Source organism: Mastacembelus armatus, chromosome 20, assembly GCF_900324485.2.
Source record: "Mastacembelus armatus chromosome 20, fMasArm1.2, whole genome shotgun sequence".
NCBI classification, from domain to species: Eukaryota; Metazoa; Chordata; class Actinopteri; order Synbranchiformes; family Mastacembelidae; genus Mastacembelus; species Mastacembelus armatus.
The window spans coordinates 17,041,973-17,060,992 of record NC_046652.1 but is presented as its reverse complement, the minus strand read 5'-3'; the positions used below and the strand labels follow the sequence as shown (position 1 = coordinate 17,060,992).

Sequence of the window (19,020 nt, the reverse complement as noted above, 5' to 3'; positions counted from 1 at the left end):
CTCTGTAGTTTTTCAAAATATGTGTCAGAATAGTGAGTAATAACCTTTTGGTGTTATAGCTGAGTGAAAATAAAGCCTGGAGACAATTTGGACACTCCATATATATATGACAACTACATTTGTGGAGACTTCACGGCATAAAAAGATTAAGTGTATAGATAGAGCCTTGATGCAATGATGCTGGTGGCATTAACAAGGTATAAGACTACACACCCTGTTACGTACCACTTTTATCACTTACTTACTAATTACTTTTGTGACAGGACCACCTGAATTTCCTTGTGGACATTAACACCATTTATCTTATCATATTTAATCTTATAAAGGCCAACATTCATATTATTTGTAGTAATACTAATCAGTTTTATTTATAATGTTGTCCAACACTGCTAGAAACATTGTGTATTAGTAATACGCATCTGAATAACACCACACAACCCATTAGAAAGTGACATTTATGAATATGAATAGTTTTATTACTATAAGACATTTGTGCAGCCCACAAACCGGAAGTACCCAAAACTGAACGCAGAGTGAGACGTCGCACCTGGAGGCTATCTTTGCTGAGCAGCAGCTAAACGCTTACGAGCGTCGTTTTAAACTGTTTCCTAAGGTTTTTTAACCATTTACCGACAGTGACACAGCTCATCGCGAAGGGAAATGGATGAAGATATTCTAACGACACTGAAAATATTGATCATAGGAGAAAGTGGTGTCGGGAAGTCCAGGTAAACTTATCTTTGCTGTGCTCTTTGCTAATGTTTAGCTAGCGCTAGCTAACAACAACACAGAGTAAATTAAGGAGAAAGCATCAGGGAGCGTTTAAAAATGCTCTGGGGGGACCTGTCGTTTCTCCTGCTTTTAAAATCTTCACACTCTGAATGTTTGAAGCTAAAATAAGAACCTGGATCATGGTGGATCATCCGCTAGCTCATTGTAACGTTAGCTGTTTTGTGTTTTTCTGCCCTAATGACCTGTTAGCAAACTAAAGTGGAGATGTTATGAGGAGAAACAGAAGCGGTTTCCTTGTAGTTAGATGACAAACTCTCAGTATTTAAATGTTTTATTAGCAGCTTCTCCAGGATGAACCAGCAGCACATATTTACATGTGACAACCTTAGCTTTACTAGCTTTACTAGTTCTCCATGGTAAAGTTATCCACACTGGTACAGCTTTTATTTCACCTGTTGATTTTCACCTGAGGTCCTGTTTCACTTATTCATCCTCCCTGAAACATGTACCCACATCCATCCATCATCTAGACCCCCTTAGTCCTAACCAGGGTCTCAGGGACCTGCTGGAGCCTATCCCAGCTCTCTCTGGGTGAAAGGCAGGGGTCCACCCTGGACAGGTCACCAGTCCATCACAGGGCCACATAGAGACAAACAACCTCACACACTCACACTCACTCCTATGGGCAATTTAGAGTCACCAATCAACCTGACATACATGTTTTTGGACTGTGGGAGGAAACCAGAGTACCTGGAGAAAACCCACACAAGCACAGGGAGAACATGCAGACTCCACACAGAAAGGCCACTGATGGGTTTCAAACCAGGAACCTTCTTGATGTGAGGCAACAGAGCTAACCACTAATTCCACCATGCTGCCCCCATTTTTTCATATTGCCCTGAAACATGATTCATTTATTGAACTTGGAAAAAACTAATCTGTTCTTTTTTCCTTGATTACACAGTTTTTAACATTCAGTTAATTGCACAGCTATACAGACATATTGTCATCACCACCAGTGTGGTTACTGCAGTCTAGCAGTCTGAACCACGTGTATGTAATACAAGGACAACATAATCAATATGGAATGACTGAAATACAGTATTAGATTAGTATTGTGTTGCAGGACACCAGCAGTTTGCTCATGCTGTTTGGAATACCACTGCTGATTCAGATGAGCCCTAATGTCCTTATTTCCTTCCTCCTGTCAACAGCCTTCTCTTGAGATTTACAGATGACATGTTTGACCCAGAACAAGCAGCAACAATAGGTGAGTAACACATCTGGCTTCAACTAATGAAGAAAAAGAAAAGTAATGCTTTGTGAACCGAGGGATGGTGATAATGACGGTTGGCAGGCAGACAGTAATACTGTACACCCTGATATAATTTGGAGAAGTTTGAAAGGTATCTAAAATGAATAGATACATTTTGTCTGACGAAAATAACAATGTTCAGTTTTTAATAACACAGTGGAAGAGGGGCAGTATATAGCTGCAATGTATTGTGGTTTTACCACAAAGCTGCTCATTATAAACCTATATCATAGCATTACATGTGCATATAGATATTCCTTTAAAGTGGGCAGGGAGAGAAGCCAGCTGTGAGGCTGCATATACAGAGCCATTTAACAAAAAACATATACATGATGTGAATAGTTTCCTTCAACATTTATGATTGGATAACTATGACTATTAAAAAAATGAAGGAAACCGACCATGATACCAGTTTTTGGTCAACATTATCCTTTCTGCACCTAAAATAAATCAATTCTGCTGATGTTGCTTTTCTTTTTCAAGCAAGTTTTATTTTTGTGTGTTGTTGTTCTCCTGCTCCTCAGTTATTTTCAGGTTGCGATCAGTGACTAATAAGAGTGTAGATGGCTTTGGTTGTTTGAAAAGCTGCTTTCTGTCCCTATAAACAAGATCAGTACATCCAAAAGTAAATTATCTTATTATCTTCAATGCTGATTTTTTTTTGTTGTTGTTGTTTTTGTTAGTCTGATAATAGGAGTAATGAGATGAACCCTCAGTATCTCTCCCTCCATCCTTGAGTGTCACTTCTTCCATCATCCTTACCTATGTCTTCCACTTTGGAGTGAAGATACTTTGCCCCACCATTTTCTTTATTTGTATTTATTGTTCATCGAGCCCGGTGCTTAAAGATCTTAAATTAATGGCACTTACTGAAAAATAATTCGACACTCACTTGAAGATAAAACTGTACTGCCAAAAAAAACAGTAAAACCATTTATGTTGAGGCCAAACTCTAACTCCTAGTGTAACACAAGTAAAAATGTTGACTTGCAGTGGCATCTTGTTGTTGCATGTTGTGTTCTTGAGCAGGAAAGTTCACTGAAATGTTTAGTATAAACTGCTCTCCACATGCATTTGTCAAGAATATCTGAGCACCTCCTTAAGAAAGATGAAGTAGTGATTGACTGTCACATGACGCATACTTTTTGACATATGCACTGATGAGCCACGACATTAAAACCACTTTCCTAGTATTGTGGAGCTCCGTCTTGTGCTGCCAAAAGAGCTCTGACCCTGCCCAAGACCACTGACGGTGTCCTCTGGTAACAGAAACACCCAAACCTTAGCAGGAGATGCTTTAAGTCCTGTAAGTTGTGAAATGGGATCTTCATGGACCTGACTTGTTTTTCTAGTACATCCCATATCTCCCTAAGGTAAACAACACACACACACACTAGGTTGTCCACGTGATGTAAAAGAACATGTGCTTAATGAGAGCAGGCCACCTTCTTCCACTGCTCCTTCATCCAGTTGTGATGCTCACTTGCCAGGTGTAGGTGATTTTGGCAGGAGACAGGGGTCAGCATGGGCCCTCTGACCAGTCTGTGGCTGTACAGCCCAGTCATGATGCACTGTGTGCTCTGGCACTTGTCTTATCATAGCCAGAATTATGTTTTTCATTAGCTTGTGTCCACAGTAGTTCTTCTGTGAGATTGGACTAGACATGTTAGCTTTCACTCCCCACGTACGTCACCAACAGCACAGTGCACATACAAGTGCTTTGCAGCTTGCCGAACACAACAATGACATTGACTTTTTAAGGATGTGACAGTGATTGAACAGTATTGATCTCCTATGCTGTCATCTTTTTTTTTTCTGTTTTCTTTGTGCTGGTCAGTATTTACATCTCAACGCTTGTCATCCAAATGTGTCAAGCAGACAAATCACTCTTCACTGTGTGTCAAACCCTGGGTCACAGCCAAAGTTAGACAGCTTAGGTTGGAAAAAGACGATGCATTCAGGAATAAGGGTAAGTCCAGGTTTAAAGAGTCTAAATACACTCAACTAGCTGTCCTAGCTAGAGAGTACCAGACTTCATCTGCAGGTGGATCACAGACTTCTTGACAGACAGGAAGCAGCATGTGGGGACAAGCGTTTTTCTCGTCCCTTCACCATCGGCACTGGTTTTCCACGAGGCTGTGATCTTGTCTCTACTTTTCTTCCTGTACACAGCCATTGGTCCATCAAACTCTTAAAGTTCATAGATGACACCAGATCAGACTCTGCCTACAGGTGGGAGGGAGATTGACCTTTTAGTGACCTGGTACAAAGGAAACAACTTGGAGCTGAATGCCCTAAAAAGAGTGAAGATGCTAATGGACTTTAGAAAGAACTTACCCCAAAACCCATCCTCATCATCCTGTGTGGTTGCCCAGTCAGTATTGTGAAGTCCCTCCACTTCTTGGGAACCCCTCATCCAGGAGCTCAAGTGGGAGCTTAACATCAGCTCCCTAACCAGTACAGCACAGCAGAGAATGTAATTCTTGTGGCAGCTCAAAAAGTTTAACCTGCATATGAATATATTTTATTTTTTGTAACTTATCTCTTGTAGTAGTTCATATTTCTTGCAGTTCTTTATAATCTTTTTCCTTATTTAATATAAAAGCTTCGAAAGCTTTTGCACCACATCATCAAAATTAATTCTTTGTACTGTATCTGAAAACATACTTGGCAACCAACCTGATTCGGATTCTGGATGACGGACTTCACCTGAGCCACAGCCACCCCAATCAATTGCACTCACTTCACCCGCCAGTGGTTTTAATGTTGTGGCTGATCAGTGTATGTTTGGCCTGCCTTCATATCCTTTTTGCTCCAACCTGAAATCCCCTCTCCCATCTCAGATGAGCCCATCACGATTGTAGATTTCCCTGGTCAATATGGCAGATGATGCTAAAACTCAGATGGATATGTCATCGAGAGACTCAATGCTAAAACAGTGCACGAAGACCATAAGGGGGAAAGGGACAAGATTCTTAGGTTCATGTAAATGTCTGCTCACACGTGGTGTATTTTCATTTATTCATATATACCTGTATTAACTTACATTTAAAACATTAAACCAAATTGTGATTTTATGGTCTATGAATATGTAATTACAGCATAATCTGAATATAGGATGGGGATATTGCTAATCAGAATAGCTGGGGTTAAAACTAGTTCACAGATATTGTGTGGAGTGCATGTTGTGACCAGTCACCATGATATAATACATTTTGGTACTAAGGGGGGGGGGGGGTCATAATGACAGTAGGAGTGATTTACTGTCCCCATCTTCTAGGTGTTGACTTTAAAGTGAAGACCATTTCTGTGGATGGTAACAAGGCAAAGTTGGCAATATGGGTAAGTTACAAACTCTAATGAGTATAATACTGCACCTAGATTTGCAAGCAATAATGGGGTTTTTATAGATGAGCTGCTGAATAAAGATAACTCATAATAAATCTGCATTTTACATTTGTATAAAATTCATTTTTAAAGTGCAACTTTTGCTTTTTCCTACTCTAATAAAACAAAAGTAGTCAGCCATGACCTAAGCAAGTGCGAAAACTGAATGTATGAATGAATGAATGAATGAACAAAAATAATAAAACTACAAAGTCTGTATTGCGTAAACAGAACAAGTCATGCTCAAAGTGCAACATAAGTGTTTCTGTTACTACATGCCGGTGTAGTAGGTTAGGCAGATGTTTATTTAAAAGTGCCAAAAACATGAAGTTACAGACGAGAACAGGAACATTCAGTTTTATATTTACCTACTGCCACTGCACAGAACATAGACATTTTAAAAATAACAAGCAAGGACAAAAAAAATTAGAAATTAGACTGCAATAAAAGTTTTACTTACATTTTTCAAGTAATTCAACTCACAAGTCCACATTTCTAGAATGAAGCTGGGATTTATAATGTCAAAAATAATAATAAGTTTCATCCCTGGAGGGAAGTTCAGGATGAGAGAGACATGCGTGGTTGGGTGGCTGTGGGCCATGGTTGACAGCTATGGTTAAAACTGCACTGTGACACTCCTGCAGAGAGTTCCTTCTCAGCCCTAAGTGCTTTGCATGGCAGGCCATCACAGGACTTCCTGCCCCATATGGGGAGCCACCTGTTGCTTCTCCTGATTCTGCAAATGCAGGAAGACGTAGAAAAAAGTTCCAAGGTTTCCAACCTTGTTTCAGAGGCAAGCCCTGCACACATGCAACTTATCAGTTTCTCGATCAAGTTTCACACAACAATTTTGATGAATAGCTGGTTTCACATCTGTGTTGCGTTTAGTGTCAGTGTATTGAAAATACCTCTCTCTCTCTCTCTCTCTCTCTCTCTCTCTCTCTCTGCCTGCCATTTAGCTTGCACCAGCTCTAGAAACAGGCTTCAATGCAATGCTTCCTAGCAGAAACTTCACATCAGCCTGTCAACTCCTTTAGTATAACTCTCTTCACGATGGATGCTTTTTTTTTCCAGCTGTGTGCAAGCTCTTGCTGTATCATTGGCACATCTATTGTTTTGTTCTAGTGCTCAAGAAATTTGAGCAAGCTGTCTTATCGTGTGACTTCATCCATGATCAGTTAATGCAATATAAGATTAAATATTTTTTATATGTGGAGGCCAGCTCAGCTATGTGGGATCTGTGTCTGCTACAGTCATAGTCTGTGCACTGTTTGGTACAACAGCAATCCTGCGATGGTTGTTGGTCATATTGAGCTCCTAACCTGAAACCGCAGACTCAGCCAAGAGCTGGTCATCCATGCTGAGTACAGTTTGTGATGCTACAAGAGGCCACATCTGGAGGACATAACCTTTCATTTACCATTTGCTGGTCATATGAATTGTGTCCACCTGGTTATTGAGATGTACTCTGCTTCTTTGAGGCACTTTACTATTCATGTCTTGATACAGAGCTGGTGGCATTGTGTATAAATATTTACGTCATGGGATGGTGGATTATGGCTCTAGCATATTTACCAACCTCTGAAATTCATTGTTGACAAGAGAAAACGGCCTTAAGTCTTTGGCTTTTGAATTCTTCAGTGCATCTTCTTCTTCTTACTTGAGCTATCAAACAGCTTTTCTGTGTGTTGAACTGTCAGGTGGATTCTCATGTTTAACACAGCTAATTGTTGTTCAGGAGTATTTGCAAATTGCAAAATGCCCTGACTGCATGGGCTGGACAAGGACATACTGGTAAATTTATCCTGGTTGATTTTTATGTCTGAGGACGTAAATTTTTTTTCATTTATAGTTATCTCCCTAGTAATGTAGCGTCCTTTACTCATGTCCACAAACCTTCTTTGACGAGCGGCAAACCAGGCTGTAACCAAGGCCTCGTTTCATGTGAGATACCTTTTGGCTAAACACAAGAAACCATTTACTGATGAAGAGCTGTTTAAGGTGATGTCAATAACTGCTGACACTTTATTCAGAGATCTTAAAAACAAAGATGATATCAAGCATGCAATGAGTCAAGTCTCAGTCAAAGGACGTGTCCATCAAGGATTTATCGTTGTGCGAGTGCTTCTCGCTGCAGTTGGATGAATCCATTGACATGACAGACACTGCCCAGCTGATGGTGTTTGTTCGAATGGCTTTTGCTGATTAATGACAAAAGAAGATTTCCTTACTCGTTTGCCCCTGTAAGAGAGGACGAGAGGCGAGGACATATACGCTGGATTCAGACAGTACATGCATGACAGCATCCCCATTCATAAGACAGTGACTGTAACAACAGATGGGGCACCAGCAGATCCAGATTTTCCACAGTTTGTCAATTATCATTGTGTTATTTATCAGCAAGCGCTTCTTAGTAAAACTGTGGACTTTTCTCATGTAACGGCACTGCTGACAAGGATTGGATGGATGCTTTGCGGCAAAGTGCTCCACCTGTTCATTGACCTGTTGCTTGAGATCCACTTCTTTGTAGAGTCGCATGAGAATCATAAAGAACCGTTGGATAACGTGTGGCTATTTGTCCTGGGAGTCCTCACAGACCTGATGGGAAAAATGAATGAGACCAATGTAGAGTCGCAGGGTAAAGACAGAGATGTGACGCACATGATTAGTGCAGTCAGTGTCTTTAAGGCCAAACTCCATCTGTGGATTTCTCAGTTGAGAAACAGAAAACTCACACTTTTCCCAAACATGCACAGACTTTGAGATACTGTCAGAGAAGCCCGATTCATCAGAAACCCATTCATGCCATCTGACACAGAGGCAGTCGCTGTTAAGTTTCAGGAAGTGTTTTCCTCGCCAAATGGTGTGGACATGGACATTATTGAACTGCAAAATAAAATGTTTTTTTGTGCAGAATGAGAAGCAAGGGCTAACCTCACCTTTGGGGTCTTGTGAACCTAGAGAAGTTTCCCCTTGTCTGCTCCTGTGCTGTAAAGATCAAAGCATATTTTGGCTCCACATATGTCCGTGAAATAAAGTTTTCACAGATGAAACTAATAAACTCAAAGCGCAGTCTGACTGACAAACACCTGGCTGATTGTGTGAGACTGTGTCTCCAACTATAAACCTAACTACAGTGCATTAACTGATGGGCCGTGTGATGGTTTCTTGTGTGTTGTCAATTGGACATCCTGAAGTCCACTGTCATCTCTGCTGTTTTGAGTGTGTTCAGCTCCAGGTTGTTGCGACCACACCACAGTGTCACCTGTTTAAACTCCTGTCTGTATGCAGACTCAACACTATTTCAGATAAGACTGATGAGTGTTGTGTCGCCTGTGAACGTAAGGAGTTTAATAGAAGTGTTTCCTGAGGTGCAGTTGTTGGTGTAGAGGGCAAAGTCCAGGGGGGAGAGCACACATCCATGGGGTGCTCCTGTGCTGACGCACTAGGTGCTGGATGTGGGGTTCCCCTGCCCTCACCTGTTGCCACCTGCCTAGATTGTAACCTACAATATTTCTTTATGAAACCCCAGAAAGCCACCATTCAGATTTAACATGCTGACTCAGCAAAATTTGCTGGATGTCCATGATAATTTTTGTCAAATTTAAAAAGAATTTTAATGTTTTAATTAAAATGGCTTTCCACTGGCAGGCTTAAATCAAATTTATAGGCGAAAATAAGCGTGTCCCAAATATGAAGATGCATCTCAATATAGGGAACACATAGCTGCAAAGCACTGTATGTGCACTGTGCTGTTTGGAGGGTTAATATTTCTTATATCATCACCTCATGATATGATATGACATTTGAAACCTGCAGCCCACAACCTGTTTTAGACAGATACATAATAAAGAAAAACCCCTAATGAAAGCCATAGGTTTCCAGCACCATCAAGGCTTAGACCCAATAACTCAATTTAACAAACATGACTCTTGTCTGTCAGTCAGAGAATATATATTGTCAAACTGCTCCATCACTACAGCATCAAGTCCCCAGAAGATGGCGCTTGAGTAATGTCATTTCTGCCTACCCACACTTTTAGAGGCATAGTCTTGATGTTTGTATCAGTGTGGCCTTGTGTTCTGCTGTCTTTTAACTGTGAGTCCAGTAGACTTGAGATGGTTGTATTTTGCAGGACACTGCTGGACAAGAGCGCTTCCGAACGCTGACGCCCAGTTACTACCGCGGTGCCCAGGGAGTCATTCTAGGTAAGCCAAGCTGTTGACACCATCGATGGTCCAGCATGTGTGTGTGTGTTCATCCTATTAAGGGCTGAGTCTGGACCATAGTTGTAAAAAGAGTGATGTCTTTTCATCCTGTAATCCCCACATACTCATACACATCCACCCCTCTCTCTGGAAGTTAGTTTATAACCTCCTCATATGGACGTACGAGTGTATATGTATAGTATAAACACACATGCACGCACAGAAATTTAAACCTCTAAAACAGACTTCCTGCTGCTGCCCATGGTTCCTGACCGCTCTAATTGTACATAGAAACAGAGGGTGACTTGTCCTGGCCTGGGATTATCACAGCTCCCAGTTGAAACAATTAGAAAACAACTAGAAACCTTTTGTTTTTATCACCCACCTGGATTTTATTAATGCATTAAAATCCATAATGTTTTGTTTTTAGTTAGTAATAATATAAAATCTTTCTGTTATGGTTTGTCCATTAAATAACTAGGAAAAGGGTTATGCTCATAAAATAATTACAATCCCATGTTATTCCTCTGCTTTATGATGTATTCACAGGAGAAATCAGAAACAATGCTTTTTTCCCCCCAGTCTTTTTTTTTTAAAGCCTTCAGTTTGACCACTTGTTATAGGAAATGCACAATGTGCGTATATAATTTACTCATTTCTGAACTTTTCCTTTTTTCGATTTTCCACAGTGTATGATGTCACGCGACGGGAAACCTTTGCCAAGCTCGATAACTGGCTGAATGAGCTGGAGACCTACTGTACGAGGAATGACCTAGTGAAAATGCTTGTAGGAAACAAAATTGATAAGGTAGGAGCTCTTGTGCTCGTATTCCCACTTAGATCGAGGTTGATTTGTTCGAAAGAAGGAATACATGCACACATACCCTCACCATACTTTCCAAATCTTTTAATAAATAAATGGTTGGAAAGGGATGAAAAATCTGTGAAATAATTTTTAATACATCTTGATATTCATTTAACTCTGCTAAGATAATATATGCAGGCAAACAAATAATAAGTGTCTTTAAAAATAATTCCCCAGTTGACAAATGGCAGAGCTTAATAACCATAACGGTGCTTTACCAGGGTCCGAGAATCAGTCAGTGCTTACTAAGTCGAGCTTTATGAATTTATTGGATACTGTTCTTGTCTGTGAAAAATTGCTTTTCCTTCTGTACAGCTGCACAGTGACAGCTCTGCCTGGCAGACCTAAAATAAGCCATTACCTTGCTTTTGTTTTAGGAAAACCATGAGCTAGACAGGGCTGAGGGGCTGAAGTTTGCAAGAAAACATTCCATGCTTTTCATAGGTAAGTCAGGAGGATTCCTTACTCTATGAAGCCCCGCTGGGCTAAACAGTTATTGGAATAATAATAACCACAATATATTCCCTTGTTCTTTCCTGTCCCCCATTCTTTATTTCTCACCCTCTACTCTGTGCCTTCAGAGGCAAGTGCTAAGACCAGGGATGGTGTCCAGTGTGCCTTTGAGGAGCTGGTGGAGAAAATCATCCAGACCCCTGGTTTATGGCAGAGTGAGAACCATGGTAGAGGAGTCCAGCTCACAGATGAAGATGCAGGCGGTGGAAGCTGCAGTGGTTATTGCTCCCTGGTCTAGACAGCGCACTCATAAGGTGCACGAACAGATTCAAACACACATGCTCAGACGTAAATATGTGAATACCACATGCAGTGTCGCACACTCGAACAGAAGAATATATCCGCCACTTTGTGCTGCACTAACATGCAAATGCATCTTAGCCTTTGTGATAATGGAACTTGACTGAGTTTTTCTTTCCTCTGTTTGAGTTACAGCTCTCTGCACTTTAAACATATTGGTCAAAATTCTCACAATTTTTCATTTTCTCAGTTTACACTGCAATTTAATTTTAGACCAAAGGTTGTTAGACATATGGTAAATTCTTTGAAGCATAGAAAAACATGTTTGACCAACTTCCTTTCTCGTCTCTAGCATGCTTTTTGTCCAGATGCACTTGCCTTAGCAAGCACATCTGCAGGGCTGACTTTCCTTGAGTGTTTGTCCTGTGCTTGATGCTAATCATGCCTTCGCATACCACAGATTCTGTGAACATTATCCTGCTTATGATAAGCTTTTCTCAGTCAAAGGTTTTTAGTCGTGTGTCTCTGTTGTTCACACAACTGCCACAATTCTCCAGAACACGTTGGAGATACCAAGTGTTTAAACTGAGGTTTTACTTCTCCAAACCTTTGACGTGTTTTGAGGAATGCAGAAATCAAAGAGATTTAGTGCCACTGAGCTTTCGTCAGGATGCAGATGAGGGAAGTCTTTTTGTAATAAGCTATTTTTAATAGGGAGCAACCTACTGGCAGCCTCTCACATAGGAAGATAGTATCAGAAAGATCATTAGCACTTTTTCAGTTTAGGTTTTTCAGATAGATTCTATGTGTTAAATGTTAAACAGGGCAGTTTGTTGCTGCTGAATTTGGAAAAGCAAAGACAAAGCTGTGTGTTTCATAATGCGAATGGATTTCACAGCACCTCTATCTCTGCATTTGGAAATCAGCTATAAATGTACAGTGCGCCTGATCTCCAGTCAGGTGTTGTAGTTTTTAAGGACTGATGTGTGGTCTTGGAAATTTTGTAAAGTGTAGTTCTGAGAGTTTGATCTTGAAACAGGGATGTTGAAAACGACATGTACGTCTTAAAGGACTGGAGTTGTTTAAATATATGTTAATTGCATGGGAAACTCTGCATGCCATTATTTTATGTTTTTTGAGTGAACGACCTGCACAGGTGGTTTAATGTAAACACTAATATTTAGCCAAAAATAATTAGATACTGTTTTACTGTTCGGATATAATGGTACATTCTAATTATCCACCAACAAATATAGGCTTTTACTCTGTAAACTGTCATCAGAAATATGTTGAAACGATGCTGTAAGTCGTGTGCATTTTACAAATCCGGTGGGATTGTTCCAGTGCAAATGAAAAATAAAGCTGGATGTATACATATTTCACAAACTGTGCTAAGTATTAAACTAAATAAAATTCTTTTTTTAAGTGAAAAAGGTTGTTGTTTATGGAGACCCCAGGGCTGAATGAAGCAAGACCTTCATTGACCAATCAGCTTAATTGCTTTAATGTCCAGGTTCTCACAGCAGATAAATAACTCTGCTGTCATCATCATTGCCATGTGATAAATGTCACTCAGGTGATGGCTTTTCACTCTTTTCCCCCTCCTCACCCTCCTCTGTCCTCAGAACAGACGTGTTTATACAGTCTGAGGAGCCCCTACACTCCAGACACGTGATCTATCTAAGTCATCTTTTTGGCAGACCTGTCAGGAAACACCACACAGCCATAAGTCACTCTACTTTGGGATCTGCATAGTTCCTGTGCAGTTGTCAAAGACTTGGGTCTGGCAGCCAGAACAAGGTCTCTTCCTTGTAGCATGACCCTCATCTCTTGCCGTAGTATGTACATATATATATATATGTGTATATTCTCATATATGATGTGATGCTTTATGTTTACAGTGACAACAATAACATGTTGGTGCTTTGTGGGTTTAATGTTACACCATATTCACCTTCTAAATTTAGTGTGCTGGCATGTTATATCTGTGTTTTGGGGCCTGACTGTACAGCCACTGTCAATAAAGACGTAAGGGAGAAATAAACACTCTTATCCTGCTGACTGTGTCTGAGCATATCGCCAGGCACTAAAGCCAACAAAGCAGATCTGGGTCTCATAAACACAGTTTGTGTCCCTGCTAATCGTCCGCCTGCTGTAGTGATGGGACGTATGGATTAGAGCTCAGGCAAGTCCTCCAGGAGAGCAGTCTGTAAAATTATTATGAGACATCAGGCATCATAAGGTGTTGGGTATCCAGATATCACTCACTTTATCATTCTCACTGCTGGTTGGATAACAGGTAATTGTTTTGCCATGCTGACCTAAACAAAAGAAAAAGACAGGGCTGGATGATTTCTTATAGTCACAGGATTCTTGGACTCTGGATTCTTGGTTCAGGTTTTCGGAACAAACTTTTTATAAACGGAGCAAATCTTTTCTCTCCAGAGAACTTTTCTTCTTCTGAGGCACCTGTATGTCTGCAAACTGCTTCACTGTTTACGTTCTGAGGTGAGGTAGTGAAAAATGCTGTTGCCTTCCTCTGAGGTTGGCCAAAGCCAGGACCTGGCCTCTCTTAGGTTACCCTCGCAGCACCAGGAGAGTGTGAGGTAATGACTGCTGTACCCCGGACTGATGGCTCTGTCGCTGCACATGGAAACACTTTGATTATGTGGAACGTTGTGATTACGTTGTTGTACCCTTTCACATTTGGACCCTTTGACATTTCATCAGGCAACGGCAGCCTCCAATTTCAGTGCTCTGATCTGTTTTGAGCTGTGTGACCTGCTGAAGGAATGAGTGTCCTCAACCCCTCTTCTCTTTGATACACTGAAAAACCCTGCACTGTATCGTGTGGACCTGGTACTGTGTAAGTATTTTTCATTTTGCTTTTTTCATTTGAACAATATTTCACCTAAGCAGATGACCAGAATAGTTGTATTTATGTTTAATGCGGAAGAAGTTTTATCAGAAATGACTATGGATTCTTACCCACATCCTCAGAAGCAGCAGACCTCGATGTGTACCCATCAATCACACTGGGCCCCTTAACTTAATAAGAACGGGCCCCTGGTATGTTAGAAATCTTTATACTTGTTTGCTTTGACCTTCCTGTATTGGATCCATGTACGTTAATTCAGAAAATAATAGGAGTGTAATTGAGTTTTCTCATATTTGGTACCCTGTCAATCTAATTTAAACCGAAATGATTGCATTGTAATCCACGCTTGTTATTTTCAAAAACACAGATCCCTGTGTACAGGCCCTAAGGAAAGCCGGAGATGGGGGACTGCTTACCCCTGAAGAGAAAACTCCTCTCACAGTGGGGATTGCTTTCATTCCCACCTCAGGTTACTGAGGCAATAAGCACAAGGGCTGGGCTGTCTTGTAGAAACAAAATGGAAGGATGAGTAGTTACAGTACATTCATCATTCCACCGCCCATCATTTTTCTTGTTCACGGCGCTCGTGTCTCGTGTGGCATGTCTTTGGCCATGTGGCGCCTCCACATCTCAGATTCCTTGGCTCTGTCATCATTTGGTATGTCAGGATGCCCATCCAGGTCTCAGTCATGCTACTGCTATGACATGGAGGCAAACACTCATATACTCAGGCCATCGACTTCTATAATAAACTAATCACCTTGTATCAACATGGTGTGGGTGTAAGCTTTCCACATGCCTAAAACATGTTCATGGCCTGGACTCTTGCTCCAGCTGCAGAGCTTTGCTCCACAATCCACATTAATAAACTCTCTTTTGGGTGAGATGATTGGCATGTATAGAAACAAATTCATTATTTAGTATAAATAATCTGGCCACTGTGTTGTAATTGTAGTGCTTATTTTCCTTTCCCAAGCTGATCTTGACTTTGGGGTTGGACCAGAGAATTTGCTGTAAACCACCAAGACTAAAAGACCCCAATCTTAACTGTCTCTCAAGAGACAAAGGGGGGTCTGACTGGCCCTGGAAACTGTTCTTCCACCAGATCAGACTTCCGGGTGGTAGTTTGGCCCTTCTTAGTTCCTGTAGCTGGAGGCCTTTCTTTCCATATTACAGCTCTACACGACTTTCTTTGTTTGCAGTTCTTTTTGCCTTGTATGTAACCGGAGTTTAGGTTTGTTACCTCAAACTGCAGGAAGCTCTGGCTCTGTGCCGGTAAAGTGGTCAATTGAATTTGAAAAGCCAAACTTCTTCTCTCCAACCCTCCCACTAAACAAAGCTCTAAGGAAATCATACATGGGTCACACACACACACACAAGCTGCTTCACATGTTCAACATTTCATTGAATTCAGATTGTTTTGATCATCTTTCCACTTCGCTGGAGGAAATTTCACAGGCATGAGAAGTTTTTTGTAACCACCTAGATTTTTTGTTTTTCAATAAGAAACTGAAGCTAAAAACATTTTAAAAATCTAAATATTAGGCAGGATGGACTTTGACAAAGTAGCTTCAACAGACCCTCCTGAGTTCATCCAGTACAAGACCAAGTACCAAGTGTTGTATGTAAAACTAAATTTTAAACATTTTTTGCTGGTTCTGGGAGACTTCAGGGTGAGGTGAGCTGGAGTCGGACATGACTGTGACGTCCATCTGTATCTTCCATCCATCCAGTATCATTGGCACTTATCCTGTAGAGGGCTGGAGCCAATCCCACCTGCCGTTGGACAGGAAGCGGAGTGCGTCGTGGACACGTCACTTTAGGTAAAACAAGTCGAATCTCTCCCCCCAGCAAGATTTATTTTAACATTGTTCGCTAGTTTTAGCCGTTCATTACCAAATCAGCCTGCAGTAACTGGAGGTGTGGACATTTTATTTACTTATATGACAAAGATTTTTATAAACAAATGGCAAAAAGCCAGATATTGTTCTCTTCTTACCTTTGAGGCAGTGTTTGACATTAGAAGCACTGCTTTGATTCTCTCAGATACTGAAGTAAAGCGACACCTTGACATGCCACACACTTGTTAAACAGATGTGCATGCATGTGGGCATACCTTCATGCCGCCCTGCATGTAACGACTTTGAGTCTGTGGGTGAGAGTCATGGGGTTCGGCGGTAACTACATGCAGTAACTTGAGTGGCTGTTTCGTCTACACTCCTCCAGTAGTAATGTGGCTTCTGTTATTACCCTGCTGAGTTCCAGCGTATCTTACCTCCTCTTCTCAGACACGGTGTCCAGAGTGAGCCTCTAATAGAAGACCAGCTCCCTCCTGATTTGTCTCTGAGGCCTTGTGCCGTCTTGGGGACGTGATCAGATAGTGTAACAGCACTGAGCGGGTGTTGCACAGTTCAACATGGTCACCATCTTGACTTCGCTCACAGGGCTCCCAAATTCGCATAAGGTGCTGAATGCCTGGGCTTTGACCTCCCAGCATGCAGCAGTTCTGCGCTCAAATATTTACATTCAACCAATCAGGCAGCATACGGTAGCACATATATATTTCATATTTTCTTATGTTACCACCTCCACTACGTCTAGATATGGGACCCATGTATAGGAATAGCTCCTCTCTCTCTAGAATAAACCAGTTTTAAAAGCCAAAACATCTTTTTCTTTGGTTCTGCTGGAGTTCCTGCAGTGCTCTGTAACAAAGGTGCTGTTTTTCAGATGGACTTATTTTCTCTCTTACCAAGTATTTCATGAAAAGATCATAGACACCACTCTCATGCCTGTAAGACACATATGAAGCTACAGCCACATCTGGATAATCTGGCTAAGCCACGACTGAAAGTGGGAAATATCAACCAGTGTCTCTAAAGTCTTGTTAGTTCAATCTATGCTAAACTATAAACTATATGAAAAAATAAAATTGTATAGCTATGTTACAATTATTTAATTGGTAAACAGTTTCTAGTGCGGCAACTTTGAAATTAGCATGATATTAAGGAATTAAACAAAGGAAATATACCTTTATGGGAATGTGTTACCCTTAGACCGAGCCAGGCTGCCTGTGTCCAGTCTTTATTCCACCTGCCTCTTAGTGGACGTTTTACAGTTAATTGACTCATATAAAAATGTTTGTGATCTTCTCATTTAGATTTTGGTGGGAAAGAAAATAATTATATTTCCAGATATCTTATGTGACTGGAGCTTTATTTAAATTCAACTCCAAACAGTATTTTTTCACTATTCAGAACATTAGTCAGACTTTGGACACTATTGTCACAAACAGTATTTTGTTGATACAGATGAACTTTTCTCTCCTGCATGTCCCTTGTAGCTGTAATATTAATGCTAACTTAACGATTGGCATCTGTTCCCCCATCCTGCAGCCTCGTCATGATCCCAACCAGGTCACAACCAGGCGATGTGTGCATGAATAAAATGTTTGTGACCATATATGCCCTCACGAGGTGGATCCACAGCCATTTGCACCCAAAAATGGAATAAATAGAAAGGAATTAATGAATTAACTTCAAGGAAGAATGTAAAAGTTGCACTGTGTACTTTGCAGGCAGAAAAGGGGATATATTTTCCAAAGGCTTCAAGAGGTCCTTGCAGGTTGGCAGCGACTCATGAAGCATTACTGTATACATTTACAGAGGTCTCCACAAAGGCATATGACCCACATCTGAAGATGAGACCAGGCAGAAACTGGATTTGGTTTTTGCAGTTAAAGCGTCTGCTTTGGCCAACAGGTAATGTATGTCTATAATATGTAATATGTACTAAAAACAACTAAAGTAATAGATAAAAGAATTTAATTCTCATCTGTTATTGGGTAGACAGGAGCATCCAGCGATTCATGTGTGTAACATGCCTGCAATTTATTTTGATTTGATCTAATTTTGAAGATTTGTTTTTATTCCATTTTAATTTTTTAATAATTGTTCTAATGTATTTATTCAGTTGCCTCTCTTTCAAATGTGCTTTACATATAAAGCTTCTGTGATTTCACTTGAATGCATCTTTTTAAAGAAGCATACCGTTTGGAGGAAGGTGAGGTTTTGGCCTAGCTTTAGTAAAGTATGCCCCACTGGATGCTCACCCTTTTCTCTACTTGCTGTAATTCCACGCTTGTATATTTAACCACAAGTCAGAAACGTTAGAAGGGATTGACAGTAAACACAACATCAATATTAAGCACTAACATCTGACTCAGTTGATCAGTAACAGTTGCTTTCCATCATGATTTACACACTGTGAAAACACAATGCTACTCTGGTTACAAATGGAAAATGTGACTAATTGTTCTCCATCCATCCATCATCTAGACCCCCTTAGTCCTATTTGGGGGTCCCAGGGATCTGCTGGAGCCTATCCCAGCTCTCTCTGGGTGAAAGGCAGGGGTCCACCCTGGACAGGTCCCCAGTCCATCACAGGGCCACATAGAGACAAACAACCTCACACACTCACACTCACTCCTATGGGCAATTTAGAGTCACCAATCAACCTGACATACATGTTTTTGGACTGTGGGAGGAAACCAGAGTACCTGGAGAAAACCCACACAAGCACAGGGAGAACATGCAGACTCCACACAGAAAGGCCCCTGATGGGTTTCAGACCAGGAACCTTCTTGATGTGAGGCAACAGTGGCAACCACTGAACCACCGTGCTGCCCCAAGGTAAGATAATATTTTTACATATTAAATTCATATCTTTAGATTAGCAAGATTAATGACTATTTATAGCAGCAGGGATTCAAATTACCTGTCCTGACTCCCCCTACACCAAGAGACGTGCAACCATCCAAAAACAAAGCCAGACTGGTTGCAGTGAAGTCATAACCTGGCACCATGTAATTACAAATCACCCC

The 19,020-nt window shown here is 40.9% G+C and overlaps 1 protein-coding gene across 1 annotated transcript; it reads left to right on the top strand.

The window, feature by feature from the left end:
* The first annotated feature begins 536 nt into the window (after positions 1 to 536).
* Positions 537 to 11,403, top strand: rab18a (RAB18A, member RAS oncogene family). The gene is made up of 7 exons (XM_026292573.1): positions 537 to 728; positions 1,947 to 2,002; positions 5,328 to 5,389; positions 9,570 to 9,642; positions 10,332 to 10,450; positions 10,885 to 10,951; positions 11,089 to 11,403. Exons 1-7 carry the CDS (start codon positions 661 to 663, stop codon positions 11,256 to 11,258), a joined length of 615 nt encoding a protein of 204 aa, XP_026148358.1. The 5' UTR covers positions 537 to 660; the 3' UTR covers positions 11,259 to 11,403.
* Positions 11,404 to 19,020: the final 7,617 nt, after the last annotated feature.